Source organism: Pelophylax lessonae (assembly GCF_965119305.1).
Source record: "Pelophylax lessonae genome assembly, chromosome: 3".
Taxonomy (NCBI): domain Eukaryota; kingdom Metazoa; phylum Chordata; class Amphibia; order Anura; family Ranidae; genus Pelophylax; species Pelophylax lessonae.
Window position 1 is genome coordinate 294527344 of NC_138770.1, and position 20977 is coordinate 294548320.

Sequence of the window (20977 nt, forward strand, 5' to 3'; positions counted from 1 at the left end):
GAGATAAACTGTTTTATATCCTTTTTTCTATTCTGCTATTCAATATACACCCTTTTGGGGTGAAAAAAATGTAATTCGCGGCATACTTTGCATATTTGACTGTGAGATACACCCGTTGTATTTGTATACTGTTTTTCTATTCCGCTATTTAATAAACACCCTTTTGGGGTAAAAAAAATTAAATTGCGGCATAGTTTGCATATTTGACTGTGAGATACACCCGTGCGATACTGTTGTTGTTTTGTTCCGCTATTCAATAAACACCTTTCTAGGGCAAGATCATAAATTACAGAAATATGAGGAGACCGTCAAATAGGGGCCGTGGCCTGGGTCGTGGTGCTGCTGATAGAGCTCCTGTTGCAAGGAGAGGACGTGGTCGATCTGTGCCAGCTACACGCACAAGTGAAACACCTTCCTCAAGTGTGAGTAGGCGACAGAACCTGCAGCAGTATTTGGTAGGGCATCATACGCCTCTAGAAGTGATGAGGCCAGAGCAAGTAGAGGCGATAGTAGATTGGTTTGCTGCTGACAGTGCCTCCAGTTCCTTCACATTGTCTCCCACCCAGTCTACTGCAGAAGGGTCAGAGTTGGCACCTGCAGCCGATGTCCAACCGTCTTTCACCTCACCCCCTTGCAAATCAGGCAAGCAGTCTGAGCCCCAAGTCATGCAGCAGTCTCTTCTTCTTTTTGATGACTCTGTCAGCAGGGTTTACCAGGGCCATCCACCTAGCCCTGCCCCAGAAGTGGAAGAGATTGAGTGCAGCGATGCCCAACCACTTATTTCTCAAGATGAGTACATGGAAGGACCATCGCAGCATGTCTCCAATGATGACGAAATGCAGGTGCCAACTGCTGCGGCACTCAGAATTATGGAGTACGACAAGGAGGGCAGGGATGAAGACTGGGTGACTTCTGCAAATAAAATGTTAATGGCTCATTTACTGTTTGTTATGGTTATGTAACTACTTGGATTTCATAATTGTGCTCACATTCACATTAAAATTATTCTGCACAACGGATTGCATGAATAGATTTAAAATGTTAAAAAAATAAAAAATAAAATATTATAACATTTGAGTGTATAAATTGATTCTTGGATAAAAGCCACATTTATTGGCAAACCAAAGTAATTTAAAATAGAAAGTAAAATAAAAAAAAATAAAAAAAACTTTTCGGTACCATGGCTGTCATAATTTCCTAAATACTGACAGAAAGAAATATTTGGATTAAAGTCACATCACTACAAAATCAGTACAAAACCATCTATTCAAACTAGTTGACAAATTCATACCACAAGGTCCATTCTTCACTCCAATGTTGTCAATAGCTGCATCTCCATATTCTGTGAGTCCTCGAATACCTTCAAAAATTACCTGTCAGCCAAAAGAAGTGTCAATGTCATATGTGAAGGATGCATATCACTTAACTTTGTATATTAGCATTTATTTTTCCAGATTCAGATCCATTTTTTTTTTTTGTAGAAGAGTTGAACACAAAACATTGTTCATTTTTTTTTATTTAGATTTTTTTTAATGTTATTTAAAACATCAACAAATTGAATGCTCAGGACCATGGGAGGCAAAAGTTATGTTATTTTCATGTTAATTCCATGCTAATTTCATTGCATTCTTTTGGAGATACAGCCCTGTAAAAACATCAATGTTAAAGCAGTTGTATTATTAGCTGACCACTCTTGGCCCCTTTACTTTATTACTTTAGCTGAAGTATTCTGTCCTTTGTACTTCTACTGCACCATCTATTAGAACGAATGTAGCCCTCACAGACCAGAAATTGTTCACTAATAGAACCGTTGCGCTGACTGCAGGTTTTTTTACAGGGTTGTAATTCTGAATGCTCACTAAAGAGATAAGTAAAATTAACACTTACTTTTCGCAGTTCTTTCCATGAAAACTTTGGGTATCATAATTTTTGCGATACCACGGGCACATGCAGTTTTAAGAATTAACTTTTTTTATGTAGTGCACCCCCTGATGATCTGGGATCCCCCACCATGCACAGCCAGGCACATTGAATTTTCACAGGCACTTGAGATGAAGATGAAAGCCATTTGGATAGTTCAAATAATTGCTGTTACAGTGATCACCACAGTGTGAAAAGAAAAAAAAATCTCTGATCAACCCCCCCCCCCAGAGTAGAATTGTGTCACTGAACTACTCTGATGACAGTATGTGAAAAAATTAAAAAATGTAAAAGACAAAAAAAAATTGAATAAAAAATGTTTTACTTTTTTTTTTTTCAGTATCCCGCTCATATGATGACTGTACTGCACTGGTGACAGTATGTAAATAAATTGTAAAAAATTAAACCGAATTTCATTACATTTTCCAAAAAAATTGTGGCAAAAAATGATAACCTCAAAAAGCTTGCCATGCCTTCAAGTACCTTGGACTATCTACTTTTTAAAAAAATGGGGTAATTTGGAAGGTATTTGTACTGTTCTGGAATTTTAGGGCCTCAAGAAATTAATTTATAATATTAATTTTACCCACGAATATATATATATTTTTACATTTGATATTGATCACTGAATACACACCATATTTTTACTGAGGAAGGATAACATTGGTTGTACCAGCTTATGTAATAATCTATTAACCTCCCTGGCGGTATGATTCTGTCAGGAATTACATACCAAAAGGGGTACAATTGTTTTCATGGAAATTTGGCGTTATGTATTATAGGCCTACAATTCTTAGTAATTACTGACTTAAACCTGACCAAAACAAGAGTCTAGTAGACATCCCAGATGTGATAAATTTGAAACACAAACGCATGAATTATAATCAAATCAATAATATAAATTTATTATTAAATATATAATATATATAATAAAATTATATTATTGATTAGATTATAATTCATGCATTATATATTATATATATATATGTGTGTGTGTGTATATATATATATATATATTTATATATATATATAGATTTTAGATTTTTACACTTTTTATGAGAAGTGAAGTGTTTGCGGCATTTTAAGAATCTAACAGAGACAGGTAGCTCGCAGGTATCCTTTGTTTTTTAAAGTAAGTAAATCAGGACTGATCAATTTGCAAATATGTATACTGTGACATGGGGTAGCTAGCTCCTGTGGTAGATTTGTTTATACAGCGAATCCACAGCAGACAGGAACTATATTTAGGGCCTGGTAGCCCACTTTTATTAAAACGGCCAAAAGAAAAACAACAGTCCACCATAAAGTTTCCCATGCAGGGGATCTTTTTCAGCTTTAGCAGAATACAAACACTGGAAAATAAAAACAAGGTATACAGCGCTTGACACAGTAATCTCAATCTCAGCAAAAGCTTAAGATAAAAGTGAGTCCATACAAACTATATGTAATTCCATCAATCACTTAGTAGTGAAAGCCCATATAGAAAAAAGGAGTCCGAGAGGAATTCCCACAGACCAGGTGGTAATTAGAGAGATAAAGCCTCCACCAAACACCAATAAGTGTGGCCTCTTACCAGAGTTAAATGATCCCCATTACAGGGATCTCAGCACGCCTTACAGGAAATCCTTATGACCCCCCAATGGATACATAGGTGAAAAGGGTCTTCTCCAACAGGTTACAGCCTTAATGATCTTAAAAAGTATTTCCTCTCACAGAAAGAAGGTAACAACCCGGATGTCATAAAAATGAGAAAGGAAAAATCCTCATGGTGTAGTATGTTACTCTATGAACTTTATTAAGTATAAAGCAAAAAACACACTCACATTTTGAACAGACAATTCGGGAATCAAAATCAATCCTGTGGAGGAATCATGGATGGATTAAGTGGTAGCTGCAGCCGCTCCACTATCTTGCTTTCAACTGGAATCAGATAAGCATAAAGCCCCGTACACACGTACCGATCGTCGGCCGAAAAGCTTCGGCCGACGACCGATCTGCCGATTGTAGGCTTGTTAGTATGATGCCTCCGACAGCCGACAGCGCACATTCGGCCGAAAAGAATCTGTCATGCAAGCATTAAAATTTTTGTATGCCGACACCAGAGCGGCCGATTGTTCGCCAGTCAGTACAGATTTCGGCCGACAGACAGCAGATTTGCAAGACTGGGCATGCTCAGAAAAGGAAAAACACAGGGAAAGTTAACCATTACATGACATCACTTCTGCAGTCGGCTGTAGTCGGCGGACAAAATTCTTGTGCAGTCTTTTGCACTTTTTTAACAGACACCGACAGCCCTGGACAAAAGACGGCCGATCGTTCGCCGACGATCGGTACGTGTGTACGGGGCTTTAGGGAGATGCAGACACTGCGATCGTTGCCGGTCCCCTACCGGTTTCAACAGAGATTGTCATCATCAGGGGTGTGGCTAATCGCCGTCAATCCCCTCCATTAAATGGCCCAGTAGAGCGGAAGAGGAGGAGCGGCATGCGTTCCAGCCCACTCCTCCCCCCTGATAGATGCAAACCACACTAGAAGGAAGTGCACTGACATGGCCAGGCTTCCTACAGGAACCAATCCCGAGGCGCCATCAGAACCCAATCAATAATACACAGCGCACTTATTGGGCAACGCACAGCGCTGCACACGAGACAGGCAAACCCCACTGCAGAAAAGAGGAAAAAGCAGAGGAGGTTTCTACCGATGTGCAGCGCCATGAGTGAGACTACTCTGAATTGGAAAAAAGAGCAATAAAACCTAGATGGAGAAAATCATTGAGATTAAGATGGCAAAGAAAAGGAAAACCAATCCCTATTCATATTGCATTATTAAAAAAACCTGATGGAATTACATATAGTTTGTATGGACTGACTTTTATCTTAAGCTTTTGCTGAGATTGAGATTACTGTGTCAAGCGCTGTATACCTTGTTTTTATTTTCTTATAGTTGAGGTTTTACAACTGTTTTATACTAGCAGCTGATACTTTATCTCTCAATCGCAGTGTAATTTGTTTTTAAACACTGGAAAATGCCAAGCCACCTGGCTCAAGCTCACTCAGCTTCCACTGTAGTACCACGTTGTAACTCTTACCAGTCTCTTTGGCTGTGTTAGTCAACTCTCCTAGATACTTGGCTCTCTAGCCTTTAGCTGCAGCTCCCTGCTGCATGGCCCACCTCTGGCCTATGGATCGGGGGTTCTCCTGACACCCCAATAGGAGCCGACCTGACTCCTGGAAGGATACCTGCTGTCACCTGGCTTATGGCTTGAACCCTCTGACCCCTCGGTGAAACCCACTGTCTCTTGGTGTTTGGTTAGGCCCCTCTGACCCCTCAATGAGACCCTCTATCTCTTAGCTTCTGGCTGGGACACCTCTAACCCTTTGGTGAGACTTTGTATCTCTTAGCTTATGGCTGGGGCCCCCTGACTCCTGGGGGAGACCTTCCATCTCCTACACTGGGAGCAGTCTTAAAGTGATTGTAAAGCCTTGTGTTTTTTTTAAGTAACAAATGTGTTATACTTACCTGCTCTGTGCAGTGGTTTTGCACAGGGCAGCCTGGATCCTCCTCTTCTCAGGTCCCTCTTTGCTGCTCCTGGTCCTCCCTCCTGTCGGGTGCCCCCACAGAAAGCAGTTTTCTATGGGGGCACCTGAGCCAAGCTGCAGCTCCGTGTGTCCATTTAGACATGGAGCTACATTTCGGCCCGCCCCTCCCTCTCCTGGTTGGCTAACTGACTTTGATTGACAGCAGTGGGAGCCAATGGTGCAGCTGCTGTGTCTCAGCCAATCAGGAGGGAGAGTCCTTGGTAGCTGAGGGACGCGTGGGCATCGCTGGATAGGGATGGAGCTCGGGTAAGTATTAGGGGGTGCTGGGGCGGTTTCTAGAATGCATTAAGATAAAAAAAAAACCTTCTGCCTTTACAACTCCTTTAAAACTGAATGCTCTGAGCTATCCTCTGAGCTATACCTGAATAAATAATGACCCTGCACACCTGTTTACTCAGCCAGGTTGCAAGTTTCTAGAAAACCCAGACACAGAACTGAATGTTTGGATTCAGAACCACAGAATCAGGGGAAAGCCAAATGCACAGCTTTCTCTGCCCAGAAACACTAGTCTAGAATGTTGTATTTACTCTAAATGCAAATCCTGTGTTACGTTTTCATACATTCTCACAGTGTCAGGGCCTCTCACTGCCAAAATAGCATCATTTGTAGACTCTATGGGTATTATTTACTAACACTGGAGAGTGCAAAATCTGGTGCAGCTCTGCATAGAAACCAATCAGCTTTCCGATTTTATTGCCAAAGCTTAACTGAATAAGCTGAAGTTAGAAGCTGATTGGCTACCATGCACAGCTACACCAGATTTTGAGAGTGCTAGTTTTAGTAAATCCCCTCCTATAACTCTCACACAGACATGGATATAGTGTTGTATGACCAGTACTCCAGTTAAAGTAGCACAGTGCTGAATAGCAAAAGATAGGGTAAAACCTTTCAAAGGTCATATGGGTAAAAATCACGTTTTCTAACACATATCAAAATAAACTCCTAGTATATAAATATTTTATAGATTTGATCTTAAATTAAAGGATCAATCAGCATAGTATTTCTGTGATTAAAGACCCTACAAGCTCCAAAAAATACATTTGTCCAAATAGCTGGACAAAAAAAACTCACTTTTTGGGATCTCTGATTGCTAACTAGAATCTAGCTTTTATTCTCCAACTACACCTAACATTAGGAATGTGTTTAAGTAGTAGTACCAGCTTTGTACTACAGAAAAACATGCTTTAGGTGTGGATCTCATTTGGTGTTGAAGTAACTAATTTCTACATTTAGACATGTATCAGAGACATTTAGCAGTCACATCACTAGATGGTGCCATCACCTACAGTTTCAGTGTATGCCATGCAACTGCAAAGAAGGAAAAAAAATTTTTTATCCTGAGAACCTTTGCCAAGTTACTGTCTTTCTTGCTCATCTTTAAGAAAGTTTCTAAATTATTTAAAAGCTTGCAATTGTTGTTTGTACAAAAATCGTTACGCATATGTGACATTTTTGTTTTTAATCCTCTTTTAAAAAAATGTATAAATAATTGCACTCCCATGTTGGCTCTCTTTATTACAATAAACGTTTGTACAGAAAGAATATGACGTACACTTGCCAATGGGATCTTGGGGCATTAATATTTGATAGTATGTTTTTTCAAAAGAAAAAAAGGAATAATATGAGTTTTGAAGAACTGATCATCTAAAAATGTCAAATATATACTATAAATACATTTCTTGTGCTTGAAAATCTTGTTTATATTCTTTATTAGAGTTGGGCGCCTGTTTGCCCATTTGGCAAACACCCAAATTTGCAGAGAATAGCTGGTTGTTAAGGAGCAGAGCTGGCTGCTGTGTCCTTAACAACCGATGGGTCATTAGCTGTCAATGGGCTTCCCTGCTGACAGCTGGTTGAAAAAAAACATCCCTGAAAATAAAGAAGTGAAAAAAAAAAATGGCATGGAGACCCCCCAATCTATACCATGCCCTTCGGTCTGGTATGGATCTTAAGGGGAACCCCATGCTAAAATTAAAAATTTTAAAAATAGTGTGGAGTCCCTCAAAATACATACCAGATGCTATCTGAGCATGCAGCCTGGCAGGCCAGGAAAGGGGGGATGAGCGATCATCCCCTCCCTCCTGAACCCTACAAGGCCACATGCCCTCAACATTGGGTGGGGTGGGTGCTTTGCCATGTTGATGTTGTGAGTGCTGTGCCATGTTTATGAGGACAAGGGCCTCATCCCCACAACCCTGGCCTAGGGGCAGGGGACATATTGGAATCTGAAAGCCACCTTCAACAAGGGGACCCCAGATACTGCCCCCCTCCATATCAATGAGTATGGGGTACCTACCCATAAACCAAAATGTGAAAAAAATAAATAAAAACCGAAGGCAGTTTTTGACAATTCCTTTATTAAAAATAAAAAAACAGTGTCCGCCAAGTAAATCCATTGTCAATCATGATGACAAGCCAACCACTGGACCTGAAAAAGAAACACTCCGCTGTCAACTAAGGCAAACCACTGAATGCCTGACTTGCCGTTTGACATCACTAAACGGTGCATTCTGTGCCTGTAACATCACATTGGGTGGGGCCACTAGGTCGTGATTTGGCTGTTTGCCTTTGTTGACAGCAGAGCAGTTTTTTTTTTCAGGTCCGGCGGTGGTGTCGGTGTTGTGATCATGATTGACAATGGATCAACATCTATTTTTAATAAAGGAATTAGCAAAAACTGCCTCGTGTTTTTTTTTATTTTTACACTTTTTTAGTGAATGGATACCACAACCGGCTAGGGTTGTGGGAATGAGGCCCTTGACTCCATCAACATGGAAACAAGGTGCTTTGGGGGGGAACCCCAAAGTACCCACCTCCTTGTTGAGGGCATGTGGTCTGATATGGTTCAGGGCGGAGACCTTTCGCACACCCCCTCTTTCCTGTTCTGCTGGGCTGTATGCTTGGATAAGGGTCTGGTATGGATTTTGGGAGGGACCCCCACGCCGTTTTAAAAAAAAAATATGGTATGGTGTTCCCCTGAAAATCCATACTAGACCCGAAGGGCCTGGCATGGATTGGGGGGGACCTCCATGCTGTTTTTTTAAACTTGTTTCTATTTCCGGCAATTTAAATGTAATTTGAATTTTACTCTTTTTTTCTCTAGAAATGTCAGTTTTGCTGCAGTAGACTCTAATTACAGTACAGATGCGCCACTTTACATGAAGACTAAGGGGACCCCCCCCCAGCCACTATATTTAACCACTTCTGCACCGGAAGGTTTTACCACTTCAATGACCAGGCCATTTTTTGTGATACGGCACTGTGATACTTTAACTGACAATTGCGCGGTCATGTGATGCTGTACCCAAATAATATTTGTCCTTTTTTCCCACAAATATAGCTTTCTTTTGGTGGTATTTGATTGCCTCTGCATTTTTTATTTTTTTTATATAAACAAAAAAAGAGCAATAATTTTGAACAAAAAAAAAAAAAAATAATTCCTGCTATAAAACACAGCCAATTAAACCATTTTAAAAAATCTATTTTTTTTCATCAGTTTAGGCCATTATGTATTCTGCTACATATTTTTGGTGAAAAAAAATCCAATAAGTGTATATTGATTAGTTTGCGCAAAAGTAATAGCGTCTACAAACAATTCGATATTTTTTTGGATTTTTTTACTAGTAATGGCGATTTTTAGCGTGACTGTAACACTGCGGTGGACCAATTTACACATCTAACTGACACTTTTGACACTTTTTGGGGACCAGTGGCACTAATACAGGGATCAGTGCTAAAAAAATGCACTGTCACTGCACTAATTACACCTGCAGGGAGGGGGTTAACATCAGGGGGTGCTTACTAACTGTGGGGGGGGGGGGGTTGGGGTTGCACTGATTGGGGGAAGACAGAGATCAGGGACCCACTGATTGACATCCCAGACCTGGACCCGCTGATTGACATCCCCACTTGCCAATGACGGCGCGATGGCGCCATCTAGTGGCTATTGAACGAAATGACGTACAGGTACGTCATTTCCCCCAATAGAGCCACACTGCTGCAGTAAATACATGGCAGCCGGTCAGCCAGTGGTTAATGGAATTTTTAATTTTTATTGTTGCACTTTAGGCATCAATAAAATCACTGCTCCTGTAAAAACGATATTTAAAAAAAATCTTTGCATTATTACATGTCCCCCAGTGCAGTACCTGGACCTCATACCCTTTTTATTGCCAATAACTTGGATATTATCCTTCAAAATAGTGACTTTTGATTTTTCAAGTTTGGGTCCCATAGACTTTAACAGGGTTCACCGTTTGGGTCAGAACATTTTCTCTGTTCGGGAGTTCTGGCGTGAACCAAGCAGGGAGTTGTTTGGCTCATCTCTATTCTTTATTATTTACTGACAGATAAGTAAAACAGTAAAAGCCAGGGACACCGTCTCATAAGACTTGAAGGGGCTGAAAGGGGCTTAAAGGGGACCTTGTGCTGCATCACTATCCTAGTTGTGGATAATAAAGTAAAGTGTGAGGTACCAATTTGACACCACATCCTGTAAAACACCTAAATGCACACTTTTTACAGACATTGTGAAGGGCAAGCATCAGAAATAAACCATGTAATATCTTTCAGGACTGTTGAATAAAGGGGCACTTCCACAAACATGTAATGTTTAACCTGGAATCTGAGGCTTAAAACAATTATTGATTCCCAATTTCCTTATTTTGAGTAGACAAAGATGGATGTCACATAATGGAGTTGTATTAATCAAATATCAACATCTTCACTGGAATTATGGCTAAATGGCAAAGAAAAAGGTTATACTCTAAAGAGTTTTATGTAAAGTACTATTGGCCGAGAATAGCCTTTGTAAAGTACTATCATTGGCCAGGACCTGATGATAGAATGTAGTGGTGTCTGCATTATTCAAAGACGGACAAAGCCACCATTTCACATAGCTTAGTAATGCCACAAGAAATTAACTGAACAACATTTGGTAGGGTAAGATCACTGGTGCTGCAAGAGTCATTAGAGTCTCTGTGAAGTGAGGTCAATATCAATCAAACACAGACTGAGGCCTTTATATGGCCTTAAATAAAATGTAGCATTTATTTCTCAGGAAACAAAGCATTTTACCTGTATGGAGTTCTCTCCTGATGAAGGAAATGTAACTGAGCCAAAAAGCCAATCTGAACCTTGTTGTCCTGTCCTTTGCCAAACATCATATGTGCCTGTGTCATCTTTTATTAAAACTTTTAGCTGGTTCTCATTTTCTGAGCCATACATATGGTACCAGAATTCTATGCATACATCACCATAGATGGACAGGGTTGGGCTGACAAGCCTAGTTGTGTCCCCAGGAATTAGGTTAGTTGCCTCTTGATAGACATAATAACCATCTGGAAAGCAAATTAAAAAGTATAATTACATCTATAAGTAAATATTATTTGTAATAGAGTTTGTTCATTAACACAGAAGTAATAAATGTTTATAACTGTTTATGTAATAAAATCATTGCTTGATTAAATGATAGAACTGCTGAAAACATTTCTTTCAAATAGAAATGAGGATAGATATAGAAATGTTACTTACAAAATATTTTTCTAATAAAACATGCTACATAAAACAATGTGACTGCTTATTCTGTGTTTACCACATGCAGTACAGTGCTAACTTTGTTTCTTTATTCGACTGATTGTCGCAGAATTATGTGATGCCAGGTGCAATAGATCAATTTTTCTGTCCTGCGAAAAAGGGCATTTTTTGTATCCATAAATAAAAATAATCTTACATCCATCAGGATAATCCCCATCTGGACCTGTCCCTTGTGTCGGTGTGCTGCCCTTTGTTCTGATCCATTCTCCTTGATCACTTGCACAGGCTTGCATCCAATCACATAAAGGCCGAGTGTTGTCATTGAAGTTACAATAAACAAAGTAATCTGAAAATGAAAGTTAGCGCAACTAATTAGTAATTCATATTCACTAGTTAGCATTCACTTGCGCTCTTCAACATACAAATGGAAGGGTTATTTTGCTCTGATAGAAAGAGGCTATTTAAGGGGTTTCACAGGTGGAGTATTCATATCCTGAGGAAGTTCCAGATTGGAACGATAAAAGTCAATGTAGCATTCCCCCCCCCCCCCCCAATGTGAAGCTCTAATGAGGATGGAGATGCGTTCATGTGGTGTAATCCAGTTCTATGTTCCTATAATCTCCTTATAGCTCGCCTCCTTGTAAAGTGAGACTGATAAGCCACTCTATGGATAAATAATTTTCATTGGAAGTGACTTTGGTAATATAAAATGCATGATCACCAGTGTATAAGAGGGAGCATATATTTGAGGCTCTACACAATACCCACATATACCATGGCAGATATGGAAGAAAGCCATGATGTAACAGCCTGCACAGTGGTATCATCGATATATAAAAACAAAGGGACTGGTTTTCTGCTTTGTACAAACTACATGTTTTTGTCTGTGAGGGACAGGGCCGGCCCTACGATGGGTCCCACTGGTTCCATTGGACCCAGGGAGAACTTTGAGAGGGGCGGAAAATTGACGCCCAAGATTTTTCTTCAAGCAGTTTTGTGTGTCATCAGTTTGCGGCCGGCATGTTGCAGGTGGCATTTCTTCATCTCATACTGCCGCTCGTAGTGCAAACTGATGAGTATGAGGAGGTGGAGGGTCTCACACAGAGCATGCTGGATTTTCTAGGGCGGTGAACACGGTAGACACAGGAGTGACAGGAGGACTGAGGGTGTTTGGTGGACCAGTGGGTGTTTTGTGGACCAGTTCAGCAATGATAACAGTACATATAATAGTACATATAATATTTTCTAATAGTACATATAATATTTTCTAAATGTTATTTTTATAGAAAATAATGGATGTGGGGCTTTTTGGTGGGTGTTTTTTTTTTTTTTTGAGGGGGTGGGGGCTTCATTTCATTTTTGGATACAGGCAGCACAATGTCTTGCACCAGCCCTGGTGAGGGGGTACTGTATTATTGATTCAAATGAACTGTTAAGATATGCTGTACTATAGAAGGATGATGACAGCAATAGATTCAGCATGGGAGATCGTATAAACCTTTTTTTGACACATGTATGGATCAGTCCCAATATATGGAGAAGAGATGATATGATACCCTTTATGGAACTACAGCTGTAAACATGGAAAGATGTATTTGATTGTTCATACCATTGCTTCCATTTTGTTGCACGGTATGGCTAAATATTTCACTTGTGAGTAGAATGCATCTTCAAAAATGCTGTGTCAGCTAAATATATGGATGGAAAAATACACAGCAGGAGTTTGCTCATTGATATGTGTGTATGGGAGGACCTCCTGTGAACTTGTGCATCTGTGATCTGTTGGAAGTAAATGCATTTTAACTGCACTCCATAGTGAATGTACTGCCATCTTACCTGTAAACTGTAATGAATAAGGGGATTGATACCTTGAATTGCTAAAGGTGGTTGAACTGCTACTCCACTTTTCTGGTGTTAATCTATCTTGTTAATGTATTGCACCAAATATATTATTTATCTGTGACACTTTGGTTCTGACAGCAAATGGTGCACCAAATCCAGGTAGTTCTAAAATGCACCACTTTTACATTGTGGCACAGTGTCTTTGCCGAATTCAAAATAAAATACTCACAATTTGTATATTCGTATGAAAGTGGAGTAAATTAAGACCTCTTTTGGTGTACAGAGAGAGACCTTGGCATGGACAGATTTTGTTTAAGTATCTTGCTGTATTCTAAAACTGCTGCTGCATGTGACAAATTCAAGTACTAGGAAGAGAAATGAATTTGGTGCATACTGCACTATGTTTAAAATGCATTAAATAGACACACAATCTGTCTACACCAGTCTTTAAGAATTCCAGGGATTGTAGCATATTAGGTTTCTCCAGTTACTCGGATACATAGTTTCAAGTTTCTGTTGGATACATTTAGGCTTCTTTCACATGGGGTGGACGTATTTGGATGGACTCCGCTTGCCCAGTGGGGATCACTCTGTTGATCCCCACTGAGCAGGCGGATGACAGGTCCGTCTCCACTCACTGTGCAGAGATGGACCTGTCAGAATCCCGCTCTCCTCTATGGGATGATCAGATGAAACGGGCAGGCTGATCCCATCCGATCCAACCCGTTGGGCAGATGGCAAACGTATCGCCATCCATCTGTTTTCAGTGAATCTTGTCGGATCGGATGCCAGGTGGGTGTTAGCGGACACATGTCCGCTGACATCTGCCTCACTATAGAGCTCAATGGGTGGCCCGATTGTGTCTGCCTGAAAAACGGACAGGTGGACCCGATCAGTCAGATAGTGTGAAAGGAGCCTAAGACAATGAAATATCATCTTGGAAGTTAGCGAGTTTCAAGAAGATACAAGTAGCAAATATGTTAATGAATGTTTGTAAAGTGGGAGCTTTGGAGGAACACAAACTGGAACATTCATTGTGGAACTTCACCATTTAATTAACCATAAAAGCTATTACTGCAGGCAGCAGTTAGTGGTACATTTATTAATGCACACGCAAATCCATGGTTTAATATATTAACGTAAGATTTTGATCAAGGAAACTGTGTCTGTCTAAAATCTGCCGTAGACAATTTCAATCTCAGCCAATTCAACAGGGACCGGCTGAGATTCGAACCATGTATGGGCAGGCTGATTGTACCTAAGTTGATCAGTCGATCAACTTGGGTACAACCAGCCTGTCAGATTTTTCATGCCATTATTGCCAGCAGCTTAACCTGCTAGCAATAATCACTGTGTGTTCTCCCAGCCATAATGCCCCACCACACACACACACACCACTAGGAGAACACAATAGCTCTGTGGCAGGGACTTCCCCATCACTGTTGACTGGATGAAGGAAAGAATATCACTCCATCTTTGGCTGGCCTATATTCAGGGTCCTTAGGGATCAATACAGCTCCCTCTTTATATTAAAATTTGTAAGGTAACTTGTGAATTTATATCCTTCATATTCTTTCTTGGTATACAGCTGACAGATACTATAAGTCTAGCCATACTATGCATTACTAAAGTAAAGTTTTGCTTTTGAAACATTATTCTTGAAAAGATAACTACTCAAGCCACAAAATTCCTTAAAAAAGGAGTCTTGATAAGTGTTTGTTACCTCCGGTAGGGTTCCAAGCATTCCTTATGGTGTTTTGACTCTCACTGCAAGTAAAAACATGTATTTGTTATACCAGGTCTTAATCCATTGTAGGCTTTTCCATTGAAACTCTGTATTAATATTAAGTGCTTCACTTTGGTAATCAAATAAATCATGTCCGAATCATGATCACAAGTAATTTTCTAGAAAATGGTTCTTAGGGCATTCGTTTTATCCAGATACTACAGCTTGTAATAAACCTAGACCCTAGAAACATTCACAAATCTGTTGATATCCAACTTATAAATGGTGCTTTCACCTTATAAAATCTTATTTTCACAATCCCTTTCTAATTTTCCCCTTCTACTATAAATGTGGTTGTTTTCTTGTTTGTTTGATCCATTTTTTTGTGTGTTTATCTCTTCCTTTCTTAACAATGCCAAAAAAAACATGGTAGAGGCCCAAACTCTCTTTCCAGAATAAATAAACCATTTTGGAGTTCGATTTTAAGCTTTTAAATAGATTCAAATATAACCAGAAATGTAATGAATGATTAGGACAATTTACAAATTTACAAACCTACTGTACACAATTTACAAACCTACTGTACACAAAATGTGTAGCACTTTTCAAGAAGAATTGTGTAACACCTGAATTTGGTCATATAACACTTGTAAATAGCCAAACAATATACCCAAATTATAACTATACTATATATCGGTACTTTTAATCAAGTCACTAGAGTATTTAAAGTTGATTATCTTTTTAATTATGCAAGTTGCTTTTACATGCCAATATTTTCTATGATCAGCAAGTTTGATAATTACCCTATATGATCAGCAAGTTTGATGATTACCCTATAGAATTTGTTTTTATAATCCAAACATTCTTGTCTTGGTGAAATATAGAAAGTGTGCCCCGTTTAAATGTAATTTACATTTTTTTGGCCCGGTTCTTTTTCATCTGGGATATGTGCACTTTGATCATGTGACCTACTCATGAATGCAGTACCATGTTTATACATATTTTAAGAGCTAAAAAAATGTTTTGAAATTAAAAGAGTTACATAAGAAGTAAGCTGCTTAGGTGTTACCCTTGGAAGGAAAAGAAATTCAGCTCACAATTTCAGATTGACATAAATGAGAGATGAGAGTAGCATCACTGGCACTGAAGCTTCCTACTTTAGAGCTCTGATGAAGGGGGAACACCCCAAAACACGTAAGCGGTTTTTTGGAGGTCTACATCCTTCCACGGCCTGTGGCAGCTGAGGATGCTCAGTGGAGACCCCTGGTGGTCCCTCATTGCTTATTGCCCGTGTTTCATAATCGTTTTGTGAGTATAATGTGTATACATGTCTATTACAATAAATTGTTTTAAAGATAATGCGCTAGGCTGGTGCGCCCTCTGTCCATTTCTCTTTTCCAGTATCTGCTTTTGGTTACCACGATCCCTTGAGAGTGGCAGCACAGGCTCAATTTACTACAATTCGACCTGAATCGCATTTTCAGGATACCAGCCGCAAGACCACCCCTCAAGCGCAGGAGTAATTTGCTCTTTGTCTACTTTAGAAGCAACCCTGGCTCAAGATAGATTTATTAATATGAGCCATAGATTAATATTAGTAATACTCTTCTCAAATGTTTTGTCCTTGTAACCCTAAACTGATTTTTGCATCCTGTTTATCACAACATATTTTGAATGCATGTAAATTGTATTTGCAAATTGTTTTTTTTTTTTTCTGGATATGTACATCAAAGATGGTAAAATCAATGTAGTTTATTTTATTCCAAGAAAAAAATGTTCTTTCCATTTAAAGAACTTTTTAAAAAATATTTCACACCTTGAAAGGTATTTTTTTTACCAAACAGCAACAGTAAAATAATGTAGCTTGGTTTCCATTTATCTACTAGACCAAGTTTGAACTACGGATGGTCAAAAATAGTATTTATTTTATTGTTTATTAGTTGAAATATATAGAACAGATGTTACAACAGATCACAATACAGACTCCCTTGCCCCTGGATAAATCCAGAAAGTACATTTTTATCAAACATTCATTAGCTGTGAGGCCAATTTACTAAAGGAGTTAAGGCTGATTTAAAAAAGGAATCTTTACTGAAAATCAATATTTACAAAAAAAAAGCTAGTATTGTCTTCAATTATCTAATTATTTGAAAATCAAATTCCTGTTAACTTTTATTACCCCATATGCAGATGCTTTCTGTGAATATTCACACATTTTTTCAGTGAAGATTCATAACTTCATTAGGTAATCAGCTTGTACATGTGTTCTCTATAATGATTGCAGATATAGTATTGCTATTGTTTTAATGGTGCTAGTTCACATCTGTATGCAGCCTGGGTGTACAGTATATTGGGTAAAAAAGTGTAGTCCCATTTTTTAGGGTGTCAGTGAGTGTTGTAGGCCCTGTTGATGGAAGTTCATGTAACTTACATTTTGATGCTTTTCTAACACATGAAAACCATCCCCTTCCAAAACAACTTTAACCTTACTGAAACTTTTATTGGCTGACAGAACCCCATCAAAGTAGCACAGAATACATAAAAACAGATATAAATACACATAGAAACGCATTCATGTTAAAAATGAACATAAAAATATACATCACATTGGAAATGTGTGAACCCAGCCTTACTGTTCAGAAAAATATTTATAATCTGACTCATAATAGAATGTGTCTGTTTTTCCCCTCATATAAACTGATTTATCTGTTGGCAAACACCATAAATTACATACTGTATTCCTATTCCAAAGAGGTACTGTGATAATGCATGGTGTTGCTTAAGATTATACTATTGTTTGACACTTTTATGCAGGTAAACAAAATTGATAGAACATTATAATAACAGGAAATTGTGGGTATTATTTTTTAATGGAATAAGAAATTATTTTTTTTTTTATTTACTTACCTTCTAACTTTCAGAATATATAAGTAAATCAGACACAATCCAAAACTCCAAAAATGCCCCATTTGTAAAGTTACTTCTCTATCATTCAAGCAGCATGGTGGAGGTGAATTGAAGTTTACACTTGCATGTGAGAAAGGATAAGATACTCGCTAGTTTAAGTATTGTAAGAGCTGGGAGGGATCGGTCATAATCCATTTATGGAGGATGGAATTTATCTGCAAGCAAACCAGACATATAAACCTTGTGCTGATACTAATTTCATGTAATGGAATTCAAAATGGGAGCTATGTAAGTTGTTTATTTCATTGCTACTCATTTTGCTTATCATTTTAAAACATTTAAAACATTTTACAAAAATATACACATTTTCTAATTAGAACATGCTAATTCGTATTTGCTGATATTAAACTATTTTTGAAAAACATTTTTTTGGGATAAAATAACCATTCATTCTCTTTATGTGAATTAAAAAGGCATATTTAAAATATAAGAAAAGAGAACTATGTAGCTTAGAGTAAAATCTATTTAGGTAGACACGGCAGTTGCTGTAGTCTTCACTGGTGTTTCTCAATCAGGGTGTCTCAGCACTCTGGAGTGCCGTCTTTGTTCCTCCAGAATGCTGCAAACATAGACCTCAGTTTTCCCTGGATTAGCATCATGGGTTGCCATTAGGGATGATCGAACGGTTCGGGTCGACCATCGGTTCGACCCGAACATTGACTGTTCGAGGTTCGGCCGAATTCCAAACTTTTTGCTGAAAAAGTTCGGAATTCGGCAACCAGAACCAACCAAAATGCAATGGGACAGGAACTGGGCTTTAAAAGCCTGTGATTGGATCAGAACCATCAGTAAAAGCCAATTGAGGGGGCAGGAGAATGCTAGGAATGTGATTGGAGTGACTAGGGGGTCCAGAGGCCAATCATTAGTGAATACGCCCCCCAGTATATAAGATAGCCCCGCCAAATCTCTACCATTTTATTACAGGGCTGTGTAAGAGAGTGGAAGCAGTTCTGTTACTTCTGCTCTCAAAGTGTCATTTAGCAATTATTAGTGTGAGGAAAGGGATATCTAGTGTAGTTAGGGTACTATTTTCCACTATAGTTAGATTTAATAATCTAGTTTCTGTAGGGAAAGTGCTAAGTGTAAGGGGACCGTAGTGTAGTGTAGGGTTAACTGACTCTGACTGCTATGGCAGGGTGACAAAACCCTTCCATGTCAGGGTGACCTCTATAGAGAAAAGTTTGTTTCTCTTAGAACACTTATAGAACCGGATAGTGGCTTCACCCCTGTAACCCTGCTTTTTGTTGCAGGCATTTATAGGGCTTTTTTGAGGACATGTTTGGAGTCAGGCATGACATCTGAACTTCTGTGTAGGGGTATATATACACACACACATGTATGTATATATATACACATACACATATATAGGTGTGAAAGTAGCAGAAACCTATGCTTGCGCTAATGAAATAATTAACACCCATATGGCTTCTCTGCTATAACACCGATATACATGTATGTGTATAAATACATATAAGTGTGTGTGTATATATACCCCTATACAGAAATTCAGATGTTTTGCCTGCCTCCAAAGACCCCCAAAAAATGCCCAAAAAAAACGCCTGCTGCAAAAATACACCTGGGCGTTTTTGTAGCTGGCGTTTTTTTGGGCATTTTTTGGGCGTCTTTGGAGGCAGGCATAACATCTGTACTTCTGTGTAGGTGTATATATACACACACACATGTATGTATATATACACATACACATATATAGGTGTGAAAGTAGCAGAAACCTATGCTTGCGCTAATTAAATAATTAACACCCATATGGCTTCTCTGCTATAACACCTATATATGTGTATGTGTATAAATACATATAAGTGTGTGTGTATATATACCCCTATACAGAAGTTCAGATGTTATGCCTGCCTCCAAAGACCCCCAAAAAATGCCCAAAAAAACGCCTGCTACAAAACCGGCAATGTGTGAAAATAGCGGAGCCACTATCCTGTTCTATTGCAATTCTAATACAAACTTTTTTTTCTGGTTCTGGACATGCTACAGAGCTGAAACTTCACAGGTACACTTTTTAGACCCCCCAGACACTAAATCCAAAGAAATCTAATTTTTTTTGTTCAATAATCTTTTCAATAATTGGCTCTCTATCAAAAATGACAATTTTTAAGAACTTTTTTTGTGTGATTAATAGTCCCTGGGGTATGACCCAGAACCCTAGGCACTTTTTAGGGGCATTTATTGGGTTTTAGGGCTTCAAAATGTTTTTTTGTTATTACCGAAGTTCGGGTCCCATTGATTTCAATGGGGTTCTGAAATCCGGGCCGAACTTTCAGGAAGTTCGGGTGTTCTGGTCGAACCAAACTTTTGAAAAGTTTGATCATCCCTAGTTGCCACATACAATGGAGATAGAAAGTTTGGGCACCCCAGGTAAAAATTTGTATTAATGTGCATAAAGAAGCCAAGGAAAGATGGAAAAATCTCCAAAAGGCATCAAATTACAGATTAGACATTCTTATAATGTGTCAACAAAAGTTGGATTTTATTTCCATCATTGACAGAAAACAAAAAAATGGCGTCTGCAAAAGTTTGGGCACCCTGCAGAATTTATAGCATTTGGGCACCCTGCAGAATTTATAGCATGCACTGCCCCCCTTTGCAAGGCTGAGACCTGCCAGTGTCATAGATTGTTCTCAATCATCATCTGGGAAGACCAGGTGATGTCAATCTCAAAGGTTTTAAATGCCCAGACTCATCTGACCTTGCCCTAACAATCAGCACCATGGGATCTTCTAAGCAGTTGTTAGAAAACTGAAACTGACAATAGTTAACACTCACAAAGCTGGAGAAGGCTATAAGAAGATAGCAAAGCGATTTCAGATGTCAATATCCTCTGTTCGGAATGTAATTAAGAAATGGCAGTCATCAGGAACAGTGGTAGTTAAAGCAAGATCTGGAAGACCAAGAAAAATATCAGACAGAACAGCTCGCAGGATTGTGAGAAAAACAATTCAAAACCCACGTTTGACTGCACGATCCCTCCAGAAAGATCTGGCAGACACTGGAGTTGTGGTACACTATTCCACTATAAAGAGATACTTGTACAAATATAGTCTTCATGGAAGAGTCATCGAGAAGAAAACCTCTTCCACGTCCTCACCACAAAAATCAGCGTTTGAACTTTGCAAATGAACATATAGACAAGCCTAATGCATTTTGAAAACAAGTTCTGTGGACCGATGAGGTTAAAATTTAACTTTTTGGCCGGAATTAACAAAGGTATGTTTGGAGAAGAAGGGGCACAGAATTTAATGAAAAGAACCTCTATCCACCTGTTAAGCATGGGGGTGGATCCATCATGCTTTGGCGTTGTATTGCAGCCAGTGGCACAGGGAACATCTCACGAAAAGAAGGAAAAATAGATTCAATAACATTT

The 20977-nt window shown here is 38.9% G+C and overlaps 1 protein-coding gene across 1 annotated transcript in view; it reads right to left on the bottom strand.

Moving 5' to 3' along the window:
- LOC309550492 (IgGFc-binding protein-like) overlaps nucleotides 1-20977 on the bottom strand; it is a gene marked incomplete at both ends in the record, with an annotated part of 138007 nt that overhangs the window by 45414 nt on the left and 71616 nt on the right. The window contains 3 exons of the mRNA XM_082250861.1: nucleotides 1292-1373; nucleotides 10596-10858; nucleotides 11251-11400. Of these exons, the coding sequence (XP_082106987.1) occupies nucleotides 1292-1373; nucleotides 10596-10858; nucleotides 11251-11400 (495 nt within the window). The remainder of the gene's footprint in view (nucleotides 1-1291; nucleotides 1374-10595; nucleotides 10859-11250; nucleotides 11401-20977) is intronic.